General features: G+C 37.4%; 2 protein-coding genes and 1 pseudogene across 3 annotated transcripts; all 3 read left to right on the forward strand.

Annotated features, from left to right (window-relative positions):
- Window positions 1-317: 317 nt before the first annotated feature.
- On the forward strand, window positions 318-5,947 carry LOC147478838 (exosome complex component RRP45A-like). Its single transcript, XM_086583945.1, has 10 exons — window positions 318-481; window positions 677-820; window positions 1,631-1,840; window positions 2,300-2,395; window positions 2,517-2,631; window positions 3,609-3,689; window positions 3,795-3,983; window positions 4,382-4,659; window positions 5,105-5,163; window positions 5,584-5,947. The coding sequence occupies exons 2-10, from the start codon at window positions 684-686 to the stop codon at window positions 5,790-5,792; spliced, it is 1,374 nt and encodes a 457-aa protein (XP_086440071.1). The 5' UTR covers window positions 318-481; window positions 677-683; the 3' UTR covers window positions 5,793-5,947.
- A 593-nt stretch (window positions 5,948-6,540) lies between these two features.
- DRT111 (D111/G-patch domain-containing protein) lies at window positions 6,541-9,229 on the forward strand. Its single transcript, XM_086584052.1, has 2 exons — window positions 6,541-7,650; window positions 8,663-9,229. The coding sequence occupies exons 1-2, from the start codon at window positions 6,769-6,771 to the stop codon at window positions 8,957-8,959; spliced, it is 1,179 nt and encodes a 392-aa protein (XP_086440178.1). The 5' UTR covers window positions 6,541-6,768; the 3' UTR covers window positions 8,960-9,229.
- Window positions 9,230-10,447: 1,218 nt separating this feature from the next.
- LOC147478840 (tryptamine hydroxycinnamoyltransferase 2 pseudogene) lies at window positions 10,448-13,851 on the forward strand (annotated as a pseudogene). The gene is made up of 2 exons (XR_015208060.1): window positions 10,448-12,763; window positions 12,838-13,851. The product of XR_015208060.1 is annotated as a tryptamine hydroxycinnamoyltransferase 2 pseudogene (transcript).
- Window positions 13,852-15,412: the final 1,561 nt, after the last annotated feature.

A 15,412-nucleotide genomic window follows, 5' to 3' on the forward strand; every position in this document is an offset into this window, starting at 1 on the left:
CAAAGTTCCCTTCCACCGTATAAGAATCGACTTGTTAACTTCGGATGGATGTTGGATTCCGTCTCGTGTGTTTTTTCCGGATGGAATGTTTCATTCCGCTTTTTTTCGTTTTTTTTACTTCGGACAAAATACCGGACGGGATGTTACATTCCTCTCGAATCTAACATCCCGCTAACATCCCATCGATTTTTTTTTCCACCTATGTATTGAACAACTTCACCTTGTTTTTCACCGTTTTGGTGAAAATAGAGAGAATCGTAGAGGTGGTAAGGGGGATTAAGTCAAGACAAAAGTTTCATTCTGGGCTCAAACTGGATAAAGCCCAAGATTTTCATTCTGGGTTTGGGTGGGCTTTGGGCTAAAATTTCAACCACACAAAATTTCACCATTTCAATTTTGAGTTCAAACCTGCAAAACCCTAAACCCCTCACTCATCTTCCCCACGTCTCATTTTCTTACTCACTTTCTCACCACGAAACAAGTAAGTACTAACTCTCTTCTCTTACCCCTTTTAAGTAACCAGTAAAAAGAACTGTTTTTTATTTACTTTGTTTCAAACTGTTTGATAAAATGTCTGAAAGAAGTTATCTTTTACTTTGAGTTGAATGTTTAGGACCATTGGCTTAGTTACTGGAATATAAATATTGGGCTTTTGTTTTGTTTTGTTTTTGTGAAGGTGAGAAATGGAGCAAAGGTTGGCTAATACATGGAGAATGACAGTGAATGAGAAGAAGTTTATTGAAACTGCTTTGCTTGTAGACCTTAGAGTCGATGGTAGAAAGCCTTATGATTATCGTCGGTTAACTATTAAGTTTGGAAAGTAAGTATTTGTGTCTATTCTCAATTATCCATTTTTCATACTTGCTTTAGTCCACTCTTTATGTTTTGAATGTGTGTATGTGTTTGGTGCTTCAAGTTTGTATATTGTGTAATGTATCATGTTAGCGTATTGGCATACACCAATAAGAAGATTTGTCAATCAGAGAAGGGGTCAAACAAAGTTATTCATGTCTCATGAGTTATTTCGGCACATTTTAATCAGGAAACAAGCTGCATTTCGTTGTGTTTGAAAACGATATGTTTATCTTATGAATGTTAAAAATAATGTTGCAAATGGTCCATGTTTTAGTATGTAAACTGGTCACAAGGCACACAAGAAGATTTTCAAGACAATGATAACATCTCACTTATATCAAGTCATTTCATTTGCATTTCTTTTCTTTTCTCGGAATTGGCATGTGTGAAAAGTCCTAGTTTATCACTATGTGATTACTCTAATGGAGTAAGTTAATGTGAGTATTAGTTGACGTTTTTTGTGGTTAAGGTTGTCCGATGAGGTTGATACTACGTAGGTGATGTATCCTAAGCTTGTTTAACTCGTGTATTCCTTGTACGCCTCATTTTATCTTCTATACTGGTTAGATTGGATATAGGGTTCTACGCTTTCACTATCATAGGTGTAACTAACCCGTAATTGTAGCTCATATACGTTCGCATCTCACCTTCTGTGATAGTTTGTTTGGTTTCATGCTGTGTATTTGATGTGTATGGATGTAATATTCGCCTATTCGGTTTGTAATCATGTTTTGGATATTTTAACTGTTTATCTTCTCATTCTTTAAATAAGCAGGGAGGATGGTTCCTCTGAGGTGCAGCTAGGTCAGACTCATGTAATGGGTTTTGTGAGCTCTCAACTTGTACAACCTTATCGGGACAGACCAAATGAAGGAACACTTTCCATTTATACAGAATTTTCACCTATGGCTGATCCCTCATTTGAGGCAGGACGTCCTGGAGAATCGGCAGTTGAATTGGCACGTATAATCGACCGTGGTCTAAGGTGAAACCTGTTATCTCTTTTTCTGCAACTGTTATACATTCACTCCATAGAATAGTCTTGACTCTCGAGTGATTTCGTGCGAAACTTTTGCTATGATTTCACTTGACACTTGCTGATTCTTTTAGGGTCTCAGAGTGTACACAGGGTAAAACCCACCAAGGAGTGTTTTTCCTATAACTAGATACTTAATATTTTTGTTATTTGTTTATTAGGTTAAGTTATCTTATGATGGAAAAAAATAAATTTACTTGTAAATTATGTTAATTTATGGTTTTTATTCTTATAAGAGTAGAAAACTACACAGTTATAAGGCATTTTATGTAGGTTTATTGAAGTTATAAGCATTTTATGTAGGCTTTTGTAGCCAATTCCGGAATTTAAAAATGTTGAATGAAACAGACTCTTTTATGTGGGTCCACATTGAAATATGTTGTTGAAAATCTGAGTCTGGGATTGCAGGGAAAGCAGGGCAGTTGATACGGAGTCACTTTGTGTTCTTGCTGGAAAACAAGTGTGGTCTATCCGTGTTGATCTCCATGTTATTGATAATGGAGGGTATGTTGTACACTTTCTGGACATGTTCAGTTTCTTGGGCATGGTTCTGATGTGTTATTTTCCTGGATATTTAGATGTACATTCAGTTTCTTGAACAGGGTTATGATTTCGTATCTGCTAGGAATCTTGTTGATGCTGCTAATGTTGCTGCTTTGGCTGCGCTAATGACATTTCGAAGGCCTGAATGCACATTAGGAGGGGAAGATGGGCAGGAAGTGATTGTTCATCCACCTGAGGTTAGAGCCTTTCTTTTGGAAATAAGTTCTTGGTAGTTTGTGTAGTGAATCGTGAATATAATCTTATTGGTGGAACAACAATGTCATAATTATAAAGTACAGTATATGTTGGGTCCACCTTTGAGATTCTGATCCAAAAGGAATAGAGTAAGGCAATGAGCTTTACACTAATACAGAGACTTAGTCTTCCAGTTCCCGGCTCTTTGTTCCTTCGTAGGAGAGAGTGTAGGAATATGAAAAATCTCATCCCGACCCCCGACCTCCTCCCCCCTCCGCCCTTGGAGTTTTTTTCTTTAACACTTTTGATGTAGAATACTTTTCATTAACACTAAGCTATGCCTGTACGCTGTCCAGATATGCAACTACAGTAGTAGTACAATCATTGCAAGTTTTCTTTTATGTCTCTGTCGTGTTATTTTATTATCTTTCATTATGACCTGTTAAGGACTAAGGAGCTCAACATCATAACTGTCTTGCTGGTTGATCTTGCCTTGTCAGTTCTAATCATTTAAGAATCTATAATATAATTTCAATATTTGATTCTTTTTTCGTGGATCCAGGCATAAATCATTACCTCCCCTGTTCCCAGAATATGTTTTATATTAAAAGACTGTTTATATCACTGACGTTTGATAATTTTGATAGCATACAGTTTATATCCATGAAACAGATTAGATTGATTGTCAGGTTGTTTGATAACATACACTTTAGATCAAAGTTGTAGCTTCACTATGTTGGCATAGTTATGGTTGACATGTAAATCATGGCCTTGACTTCATACTCGTGTTCTCAGTTTTTAGGCTAGAAGAACCTTTACACTTTGTATGCTGTTCATTTATATCGATAGAATAGCGTGTGTGCTTGATTAAACCCATGTTATCATTGATTTGATTTTTTATTTCTTTTATTTGTTCTGACAGTTATTCATATAGCATTGAATGGATTTGTGACATCATTCTTATATGGTGTTTTGGCAGGTCAAGGAACCACTTCCTCTGATAATACATCATCTTCCTATAGCAGTCACTTTTGCATTTTTGGGTGACGGGAACATTATGGTAAGCCGTTGGTTTTTCTATGTTTGTTCTTACTGAAATTAATCTCCATAAACGCATGGCTGTGTGCTTTTTCTGGTTTGTATGAGAGTTTGGCTTCCTGCATAGGTGATAGATCCATCGCACAGTGAAGAGGCTGTTATGGGAGGAAGAATGACTGCTACATTGAATATGAATGGTGAGATCTGTGCTATCCAGAAAGCTGGAGGAGAGGGTGTTATGCAGAGTATGATCATGCAGTGTTTACGTATTGCCTCTGTGAAAGCTGCTGATATAACCAGCAAGATAAAAGATGCAGTGAGTTTTTCATCTAAATATTGGCTTTTGCAGCACGAGTTACTTCTTGTGCCTATTCTAATCTATGCAAGAATACGTGAAAAAGCATATGTGTTTTCTAGGTAGAGCCGTGAAGCATGTTAATATTTCTGGGATCATATTCATAGGCATTGTTCAGCATTCTTCTGTAGATTAGGAACAATATTTAGCACTCTTAATTATATTTTAACAGCATGCTCTGCACTTCACAAGTAGAAACAAGCCTCACGTGTTGTCATGTTATATCTTTGTTAAAGGTGGTCCATGGCTTGCCTTGGAAAGAAACTAGCAGTGACTCGTTTCCACAATTGCTCTGTATGAAATTCATTTACCAAAGCTGATGGTTAACCTTGACCCTTGTTGTTTGTAAGCTTCTTTAGGTAGAGGTATACAGTACAGAAAGAGCTCAAAGGAAGATCAAGCGTCATTCATCTGTAGTTCCTGTGGATGTTAGTGGACCAGACATTAGAATGAAGCAGCAAAACCAATCTACTAGTCATAAAGTAGTTGGTGAGTTGTCGAAGCTTCAAATGGATGAACCAGAGGGAAGCTGCAGTAGCAAGGGTGATGGTATTGATAGTAAAAAAAAATCGACTACAAAAACATCCAAAGGGAGAAGTGACAGTGTCAAAAAACTTGGTGGAGCTCCCTCAAGTTGGTAAGCTGTTGGCACTCACTTTTGTTTTCGTGGATTGAATCTTTCATATGTCTAGGGCTCTAGGCATAACATCCATAACGGGGTTACTTATTCGGAATTTCTAACAACAGATATCATGCCACTATTTGTTAGTGTTTGTAGTGTTGTGAATCCTAGCGAATTAATCCATCTATTTAGTGTTTGAATTGCTTGATCTTTTGTTTAAACCAAAAGAGAAAAAGGGGAAATGCTGAAATGGTATTGGCTTAACCAATACAGAATTGTGTTGCCCATCTTGGAATTTATTGAAAGAATACTGGAACTTGTTACAAATATTGCGAGTCTGAGATTCTGTGGTAGCACAGACTTGTCAGAAGCACTAGGTTAAATTTTACAAGTTTTTTTTTTAGTTTGCAGTTGATGTGTCTGAACTATAGTCCTTTGTTTTCCTTTTTCTTTTGTGCAGGGATCCATACACTAGCTGCATAGATTACGATTCTCTCAAGACTTCTGTAGCTTCACCTGGTATTTAACTTCAAATTTAGATTTTACATTGAAAACAAAATAGAGATACTTATTAATATCTTACCTTATTCTAAGTGATGTAAAATCTGGATCTATGTGCCTATTCCATCCGAGGAATGTATGCAAATGATCCGCATATGCGCGGATCATAACTTGTATAATTCTCTGCTATTGCATTTGGAACCATTTAGTACCTGATAACCCAAGTTTAGAACTGACCTCTCGTGCAGATCCATGTGATCTACATAGCATATTGCGTTTATTCTTGGCATATGCCAATTGGACTTCCCGTTCATTTCACATATAGATAATTCTATTAGTGATATGATATAACCTTCATACTATGTAGGAAAATATATAATCTTTCATTGGTTAAACAGGTTTCTGACTTCATAGCTTGTTACTATTTGAATCATGCAGAAAGGATAACACCGAAAAGGGAGGATGATCAGGGCCCAATGGAAGTGACATTGGAGGAACCAGTTATAGACCTTCCTACTACTAAATCTACGCCAGTTGCTGCAGAGGATAGTGGGCAGCAGACGAGTATAGCCATGACTCTTCAAGATGCTGTGAAGCCGAAAAGCAAGAGAAGAAAGAGACCATCACCTGGCAATACTAGAAGTTAGATTGGTTAGGTTTAGGTAACAGGTTATCTGGTTTAAACCATTACTCTGTGTTTGACAGACTTTGTTACTCTTGTTTGCAATTTATATATTTTTGTTCCGAAATTTCAACAGTTGAAATTCCAATACACGATATATTAGATGCTTGATCTCCAAAACACGAGATATTGAACGATATCAATATTGTGGGCCTTTTCTGGCCCGATCTGAGAAGAAATAATAGCCCACACTGAGCCCAAAGGATGTATTATTTGCTTTGAGATCTGAGTTGTAAAACTATCACACGGCTAGAAATAGGGCTGGAAATGGAGCGGGTTCGGGTCGGATAAGACTATATCCATGCCTGATCCATTTTTTCAATACAAAACCAGATCCGGATCCATTACCCGAATGGATCCAAAATGGCATACCATATCCAAACCATTTATATAAATGGATAATCGGATCCGACCCAATCCGATCCGAATTGCGAACCACAAGTTCTCAATCACCCACATGTCTACAAACAAGAGAGACCTATTATTATTTAGAAGATATATTAACAAAATTTTATATTTTGGATTCGGATCTAAGACGATCCGAACCGTTTAGAGTAAAACCATATTTGAATCCGAATTAAAAATAGATAATCCATATCCGACCCATTTTTTATTCAATTCATTATTAAAATCCAAACCCGTTGAAATGGGTTTGAATCGTATCGGATTCGGGTCAAAACCCGCACCATTTCCAGCCCTAGCTAGAAATGCAAAACATCTTTTGTTTTTCTTTCATCTCATTCCTCAAAACTCTACGACGTTCTGTGAAAATTTCGGTAAAAATTTCGGTAACCCTAAATCCATAAAACTCGTTAATGCGAACTAGAATCGAGTTTCAATCGAAAAATTAACCATTACCCATTTCAATTCAGTACTTCAATTGCATAATCTGCTGTTCAAAATCAGTTCTTGTTGTAGTGTTTGGTGGAGAAGAGTGCAAAATGCTTGGTGGGTTATATGGAGACTTACCACCACCATCATCTGAAGAAGAGAAAAGTGGAAGTAACTCTGCAGTTTGGTCAAGTAGTGCGAAAATGGCACCGCCTACATTGCGTAAGCCTTCTTCCCTTTTTGCCCCACCACAATCTGTATTGAAAACACAACAACAGTCACAGATTAAGCCTAAGAATGTAGTTTCTAGTTCACCTATTGTTGTTAAGGCTTTGAGTCCTAGCATTGTGGTTGATGATGTGGTTAGAAGTACCCTGGTTGTTTCTCAACCGGGTCTTGTTGGGGTAATGTCGAATGTTATTGAAGAGTATGACCCGGGTAGGCCGAATGATTATGAAGAGTATAGGAGAGAGAAGAAGAGAAGGGCAGCGGAGGCGGAGTTGAAGAAGGAGGTGGAGAGACGGAGGCAGGAAGAAGAGGAGAGGGAGAAGGAATTGAGAGAGAGGGAGGTAGTGGAAAGAGAGGAGAGGGATTATAAAGATTCTAGATCCTTGTCGTTGAATATTTCGGGGGAAGATGCTTGGAAACGACGAGCGGCAATGAGTGGGAATGTTGGTGGTTCTGTACCACGATCACCTTCTCCACCATCTAATGGAGATGGGTTTAGTATTGGGAAGTCAGCTTCTGTTGGACTAGGTGTTGGTGCGGGTGGACAAATGACTGCTGCACAAAGAATGATGGCAAAGATGGGGTGGAAAGCAGGCCAGGGTCTTGGGAAGCAGGAGCAAGGGATTACTACTCCTTTGATGGCTAAGAAGACAGATAGACGAGCTGGAGTAATTGTGAATGCTAGCGAAACTAAAGCAGAGAAGAAGCCTAAGAGTGTTAACATCAATGGCATACCTACTCGGGTTCTCCTGCTACGGAATATGGTATGCACTTTTTTCCTTTATTTATTTTTACAAGCAGTTGTATTTAAGATTTTGCACTTCAAGTTTGACACCTGGGTACTTTTTGTTTAAACACAATGTGGAGAGGCTTATGGTTCTGTCCGATTTATATTTTGGTAATTGGAGATAAGCATGGAACCAAGTCACAATCATATCAAATTGCTGTTTACATGAAATCAGTTTTGCATGCCAATTGTTTATTACTTGTATTAAATCATCAGTGGTGTTTATGAGCTGGGATTCCTGGGAATGCCACTGATATAGGCCACAGATCAAACCTTTTTTTTTCTGTATAAATATCTAGATATATTCATTGATTCAATGTTATGATATATAATAACTTTTGATGATCAGATACTGCATTACATTAGTGTCTGAGAAATGCTAGAAGCTTGGGACTTAGTTGAGCCTCATCTGGAGGCTCTTGGAAAGTAGATTGCAGTCTGAAACTTATGTCACAATTAAATAGAGCCTCAAAAGAGTTGTGTCACTGGTGTGATGCACATCTCTTAGGCGCCTCTTAGTGGGGTGAGTTAAACCAAGAAGTAGGTGTAGATTCTTTGATGGAAAAGATATATCATAATGTGTGTCTGTGTGTTTCTGGTTTTATGGGCAATCCTAGGTACTGAGCTCCTGTTTGTGGTTTTCATCACCTGGTTGGGCTTGGGTGTATTGCCTTGAGCATCTTTCTAGACGTTCCTCCTTTTTTATGTCCCTTTTTGCCAGCGTACTTTTGACATTGAAACTGCAGTTTTAGACTTGTCCAGTGTAGCCATTTAAGTGATTTTTGAAAAGTGGGCAATGGTTGAAAGTGTCATATTTGCAAATTAGTTTTACCAGAGCTATACCCATTTTTTGCTAATTCATGTATAGATATTTTTGTCAAGTATATTTTGTATTGTTTTGGGAGAGGGCTATTTACGCGCCTGTTCTGTACCACTTACTTGTAGCCACCTTTTGAGTTGCTTATCCTGACTATACTTCTTTTCTAAAGGTGGGTCCTGGTGAGGTGGATGATGAGCTAGAAGATGAGGTGGCATCCGAGTGTGCAAAGTATGGTACTGTAACTCGTGTCCTCATTTTTGAGATCACAGAAACCAACTTTCCAGTGGACGAGGCAGTTCGGATATTTGTGCAGTTTGAAAGGTCAGAGGAGACTACAAAGGCTCTCATTGATCTTGATGGTCGCTTCTTCGGAGGAAGGACTGTCCATGCGACGTTTTATGATGAAGAGAGGTTTGGAAAGAATGAGTTGGCTCCTGTACCCGGCGAAGTTCCTGGGTACCCTTGAAATACAATCTAGAAAGAGCAGAATTCTTTGAATTCATGTGAAGAAGTGGGAGGTACCATTGCACTGCGGAAGGCTTTAGATATCAATGGTGCGTATTATCTACTATAGTATACCCTTGTAGCACTGGTCACTAAACTGTGAAGATATGTTTTTTTTTCCATTTTTGTTTCCGCTTATTGAAGAGATATGTAGTTTTGGTAAAGCTCGAAAAATCTCAATGTCTCGTCTTCTCTGGTGTATTGGCATATAACATCATTCGTTTGTTGGTTCTATTGTCTTTTGGAGAAACAGAAAGAAAATGATTATGAAATGGCTAAACTAGCTAAACTAGCGAGATTTTCGAGGGTTTTTTTCAGGTGCATTATTCATTATCGTCCAGCATTACAAATAAATGACTTTCGTTATGGTTGGGATAGATGGGACAGTTTCTCCCTCAGTCATTTGTTACCAAAAGGAAAAAGGGTTCTCTGTGATTAGAGAAACAGAATAAATTTGTGGACAAGCAAAAAAAACTGTTAAACTGACCGAAATAACTGTGCCTATTGTCTGAAAAAACTGTTAACCAATAGAATTGTACTGAATTTGGGACGCCCCATATAATTGGGGCCCTCGCCCTGCAAGTGGTCTGTGCGTGCGGATAAATCAATGCAAAATAAAGTAATATCAATAATTTGTACCCTAGTAGAAAAGGTACACGATATACACAGTTCTGTTGGAAGTGAAGGGGTCAAATTTGCAACTGAAATTTTTGAAGACTGTTTTTCATTCTAAAGAGATAATTACGTAAGACTTAAGCGGATAATTAGTGATCAGTTACGGAGTCAGTTTAGGCCTTTCGGGAGAGTTTAGGCCTGTAATTATTGCTAGTTGGGTGTGGACCTTCTTATCCGTGAACGTTTGTTGAAAAAAAGGTACCTTCAATCCGTGAACGTTTATCGAAAGAAAAGAGTACCTTCCTGATCCGTGAACGAAAATACAATCACAAGAGTAGCATGAACCTTATTTTGAGGCAAGGTCCAAAATATCGATATCGATGAATATATCGGTATATTCAAAACCGATATATATTAAATATATCAGATATATTTATTTTTTTGGTGACTAGTCCAAACTATTTAAAATATCAGATATATTAAAATATTAAAATATATCAAAAATATATTAGAAATATCGGATTTATATTAAAAAATAGTCAAAAAGTCAACCGATATATTTCATAAATATCAAATATATCAATTATATCGGTGATATAAAATTTTATATCAAAAATTTCAATATATATCGGAAAAAAAAAGTTCTATATTCGGTGGATATATATTGGAAATATCGATATCAATGTACCAAAATACCAATATATATCAACAATATATCAGATATATCGGCGATATTTTGATCCTTGCTTTGAGGAAGAAAATTTATGTTTTCTAACGCCCTTACTCAAGTTGGACGATTTTGAGCCTCACTTAAGTCGGACAATGAAAAAAAAAATGACAGAAGTGGTTTTTGGTATTTTGGAATATTGAAAGCAGTAAGTTGTTATGTATGGGACAATCCAACAATGTAAAAAATTAAAAATAATCAGATAAACCCTATTTAAACATACTGCAGCAGCTAGTTTTGAAGAGTACAGACGCATCCCAGTCATTCAGTCAAAACCAAGTCCCGGATTCCCGATCGACCTTCCTTTCCTTTTCTCCCTTTCCAGTGACAGATATATCAGAACTAGTAAGCAATGACTGAGACTTGGTTGATCAAGAACAACATCCTGAAACCTTCTTTTTCATCAGCTCAACTCAGCCATGATGTTGTAGTTCCTCTCACCATATTTGACAAGGCCGCCTTGAATTTACATGTCGAATCCCTCCATGCCTTCAAACCACCCATGCCATCAAATGAAGTTTTGAAGAATGCACTCTCCAAAGTCCTTGCACACTTTCCACACTTCACGGGGCGGCTTACAGTCGACAAACAAGGCCACCAATGCATTGTGCTAAACAATGCTGGTATTCGAATAATTGAAACATACGTGCCGATGAAGTTAGCTGACGAGCTACCTTTTGATCCGTCTAAGGATGTTAGTTATCTCATTCCGCCTGTTGATGGAATTGATGAGTTGCTCCAAATTCAACTCAACCGTTATGCCTGTGGTGGCCTTGTTATAGGACACACCGCACATCATCGTGTTGTTGATGCTGGGTCCGGGAGCTTTTTCTTTGTTGCATGGGGTAGGTTAGTGCGTGGACTTGACATAGAAAAGCTTCCCTACCATGATAGAGCTGCTATTTTTGTCCCGAGAAACCAACTTAGAGTAGACTATGATCATCGTTTCCTGCTGGAATTCGGACAAGGTACTACTAATCCAAAAAAAACAACTCCATTATCCTCCATTACACATTTCATTACCCATTTCTCTACGGAAATCATAGAGAAAATCAAAGCATTGGCAAATAAACAAATATCCAATCCAAAACAAAGAAACAGCACTTTTGAATGTCTCCTTGCCCAAGTTTGGAAGAAAGGTGACCAAGCTAGAGGCCTTGAACTGGACGAGTTCACGGAAGTGAAACTCGGAGTGAATGTTAGAAGAAGAATGAAGCCACCTGTACCAATGGAGTATTTCGGAAACTTAGTTCTATCTGCTTATCCAAGGTTGACAGTGAGGGAGGTATTAATGGAGAGCCATGCATATGTTGCTAAAGCGATTCACGACGCTGTGTCTATGATTGATAATGACTATATCCAATCATTTATTGATTTTGGTGAATTGTCTAAGAGAAATGGTGAAATACTCGCAGGGACTACTCCTGAGGTTGGGCAGACGTTGTGTCCAAACTTAGAAGTGGATAGCTGGTTAAGATTTAGCTTCCATGATCTTGATTTCGGAGGAGGACCACCTTGTGCATTTTATTCTCCCAACTTCCCTGTTGAAGGGGTGTTGGTATTCATGCCATCTTGCGGAAAGGGAGGTGGTGTTGATTTGATTATGTCACTCTTGTCTGAACATGTTAATCTCTACCATAAAATTTGCCACTCACTGAACTAATTGTTATTCCACCAGAGTGATGATCGACTACCCTAGTTACAAAATGGAAAAACAAATTTTGAAACAGGGTTAATGACATGATTGAGCTTATGATGGAACCAACATTATATATTGAAGCCTATTCGAAATTTGATAATGTACATGTAACTTGGTTTAGCCCGAGCTCCTTATCTTATTGTCTGCGAATCCAAATAATTGATCCTTAAACTACAGTGAGTCTTTAGTCACCTTTCTTTCCACAAGGATGATGACACATTGAGACACGATCGACCAAAAAACCCCGGCCGGGCTAATTTATATCAGAGAAAATTGGCTCAGTCCTACACCTACACTAGTACCCAGCTAAAAAGGAGAACATGGGATCGACCACTTTTCTGAAGGAAAAAACCCTCAGTGTATCTTATTGGGTTGAAGGAAGAATATATAGGCACTCTGTTGTGTATGGAACCAACCTTTTGAACTTGGAAGAGAGAAAGTGTGAAAAACACCTCCATATAGAAATTTATTGGATCAAGAAACAGTAGAGTAAGAGCACAAAATGGGGCTATGTGCATCATTACACATTTACACCAAATCAAAACCTCAGACACAAAAGCAAAGAAGGAAGCAAACGAGATGGCTGCAGAACCACCTATCGTTGGTTCGTCACACAGCTATATGAGAACATAATCAAGAGTGGCGATCCACCTTTGGACAGTTCGGCAACTAAGGAGCTATATGATCAACTTCAGTCTGGAGTTTACTTGGAACAAAAGAAAAAGGTAAGTCCCTTGAAATGATGTATTATGTGTACCAAAACCATGGTTTGATTGATGAATTGTTTTTCCTCATGTAGAAATATTGGATTGACAAGGAGTCTCGGCTTAATTGCTTCATGGTGTTTCCAAGGGGACTTGCAATCACTGGCATGGAACAACTATTCTACTAGTTATCATTTATAGTGACACTAACCAGACTATACTCATAGGGGCTTTCTAATGGATGCTGAAAAGAGAAGCAAACAATTTCAAGTGGTGGAAATTTGGGTGAGACAAGTTAGAGACTTAGCTTATGATATAGGAGATGCTATAGATGCCTTCAACCTTAATGTGGAAAAAAGAAAGCACAGAACCATTGCACCAGAATTATGGGTTTCTGGATCGAGGAAGCTCAACTGATCAAGTATCTACACAAGATTGGAAAACTGATTCAGGATATTGAAAAAAGGAGTAAAGAGATATCAACTTATAGATCACAATATAATATTGATGTTACATTGCCAACACAGTATTCAGGCTATGAGACTGAAAAGAACACCTTCCGAGGGATCTCCTCACACTAGAGATCTCTGGCATTATTTGGATGAGATTTGGAAGTCAGGGTTTATCAAAGGCTTTTATCGAATTCGTCTGCCTTAGATCATCAACGTTACGCGGAAAACTGAATGATCTAGAAGACTGTTTCCCTTCCAGCCTCACTGAGCTAAACCTTGAATCTTGTGTCTTGACAAAAGACCCGTCACATGAGTTGGAATGTCTACCATATCTCAAGGAACTTCGGTTAAGGCAAGCGCCATACTTAGGGAAAGAAATGCATTTTTTTTCAACTGAAGGGTTTGTTCAACTACAGTTCTTACAACTTCATGAAATGGTATTAGAGGAGTGGAGTGTGCAGGAAGGAGCAATCACCAGTCTTAATCTGTTCTTGAAAATGTGTAGGAGCCCTCTCTGTGTCTCTCTCTGAGTTCGAGCTCTCTGTAACTCATGTTTCACAACATCCCACCAGGAATAAATCAGCAATGCTCCTTTTAGCAATTGTTATGTTTGTTTTGTGCGAATGTTCTTGTTGTAGTGTCATGAAATTGTGATATGTAGACATGTAGTATGTAACTTCTTCCTTTCAGTGTAATATATATTGTTTAATTCTCCAAAATGAGAAAGTGAGTGAAAACTAGCTAGTTATCTATGAGAAATGATACTCACACGAGATACGGATACGACACATACACAAACACAGAATACGTAGATACTTTATTAATTTCTTAAAATATGGGATAAGCTTATAAGTTGAGAATGTTTTTTTTTTTTTTTTGAAAAAGTTATGGGGTTAAGACAGACCCCACCGGTTTTTATTGCAAAGGAGTAAACCTTACAAACCTCCCTAAGAGTTAGATCTTTAAAAGGAGGCACACAAAGACGCAAAATCCACATACTATAAGCCTAACATACCTAAGATCACTAGACATGCTACAATCGTATACTAAGAAAGTAGGGTTAGGATTCCTACTTCCTAATCATGATATCCTTAACACTAAGAAAGCTGAGAATGTTAATATAGATAACGTTTGACAAAAATGGAACGACTGAAACTAGGAACAAATAATTCCCAAACAACATAACAAATAAAAAAAAACATAACATTAATTATAACTACATACTCAGGGACGGAACCAGGATTCAATGTCTAGGGTGCAAGAGTATATGCAACCTAGTAATTGAATTAGGGGGAGCAGTAGTGGAATTTTTGTAAAAATTTTATGGGTGCAAATCCTTATAGTCTAACAATTTTTCTAACAAATTACTAACACATTATGTGACTTTTACAAATCTTTGGGGGTCCGCCCCACACGCACCCCCCCTAGATCCATCTATATACATACTCATATGTCATAAATTTGCTTTAGTTTAGCTATGACAATAATAAATGGTGAGTAATTTCTATATAGTATTAGTAACTGGTAAGGACCGGAAATTTTGGTACGCAGGTTTTTCATCACAAAACTTTCATATGGACAGCTGGCTATTAAGGGTATTTTCAATTGCTAAAAAAAAAAAAATCAAGAATATATTTATTTTTTGATGGAAAATTTTCATAAGAAAATGTATTGTTGTGTTTGGTCGCACATGATCGAGAAAATTGAATTTTTCTTTTTTCATGTTGTTTGACACAAACAGTGTTTGCTGTAGAAAAATATTTGGTTCATTTACCTTGTCTAGTTTAATTTTGTGGAAAGAACAAGTTATTAAGGAAGGAAAAAATATTTAAAAAAATAGTATTTTCAACGTACACGCGGCGATGCAAGACTTTCTTTTGTCGCAAAAACATAGTTTCTTTAAAGGAGTAAAGTTAAACGAGTTAAAAAAAAATTAAATGATGTTTTTTATTTATTTTTTTTCTTATTAAAAAAGGTGATCTAGAACATATCCAACAAAACACCCCCTACCCCAACTTTAAAATAAATAAAAAAAAATGATTTTAGACACATTTAGCTTCCTAAATTACCTTTCTTTTTTATTAGACCTACTCAAGATATCTACTATCTATATACTAAAGCAGAGACCTTTAAAGAAGGATTTTCTCTCTCCTATGTGGCACTCTAATATGAGAGTTAGCTTTTTTTTCTATCTTATGTGGCACTCTAATATGAAAGA

Source organism: Coptis chinensis, chromosome 9, assembly GCF_015680905.1.
Source record: "Coptis chinensis isolate HL-2020 chromosome 9, ASM1568090v1, whole genome shotgun sequence".
Classification (NCBI taxonomy): domain Eukaryota; kingdom Viridiplantae; phylum Streptophyta; class Magnoliopsida; order Ranunculales; family Ranunculaceae; genus Coptis; species Coptis chinensis.

Excerpts from the sequence above, each read along its gene's own strand:
- LOC147478838 (XM_086583945.1), top strand. The coding sequence starts at position 684 with ATGGAGCAAAGGTTGGCTAATACATGGAGAATGACAGTGAATGAGAAG. Across the intron at positions 821-1,630 it reads TTAACTATTAAGTTTGGAAA|GGAGGATGGTTCCTCTGAGG; the intron begins GTAAGTATTTGT and ends TTAAATAAGCAG. Across the intron at positions 3,690-3,794 it reads TGGGTGACGGGAACATTATG|GTGATAGATCCATCGCACAG; the intron begins GTAAGCCGTTGG and ends CTTCCTGCATAG.
- DRT111 (XM_086584052.1), top strand. The coding sequence starts at position 6,769 with ATGCTTGGTGGGTTATATGGAGACTTACCACCACCATCATCTGAAGAA. Across the intron at positions 7,651-8,662 it reads TTCTCCTGCTACGGAATATG|GTGGGTCCTGGTGAGGTGGA; the intron begins GTATGCACTTTT and ends TCTTTTCTAAAG.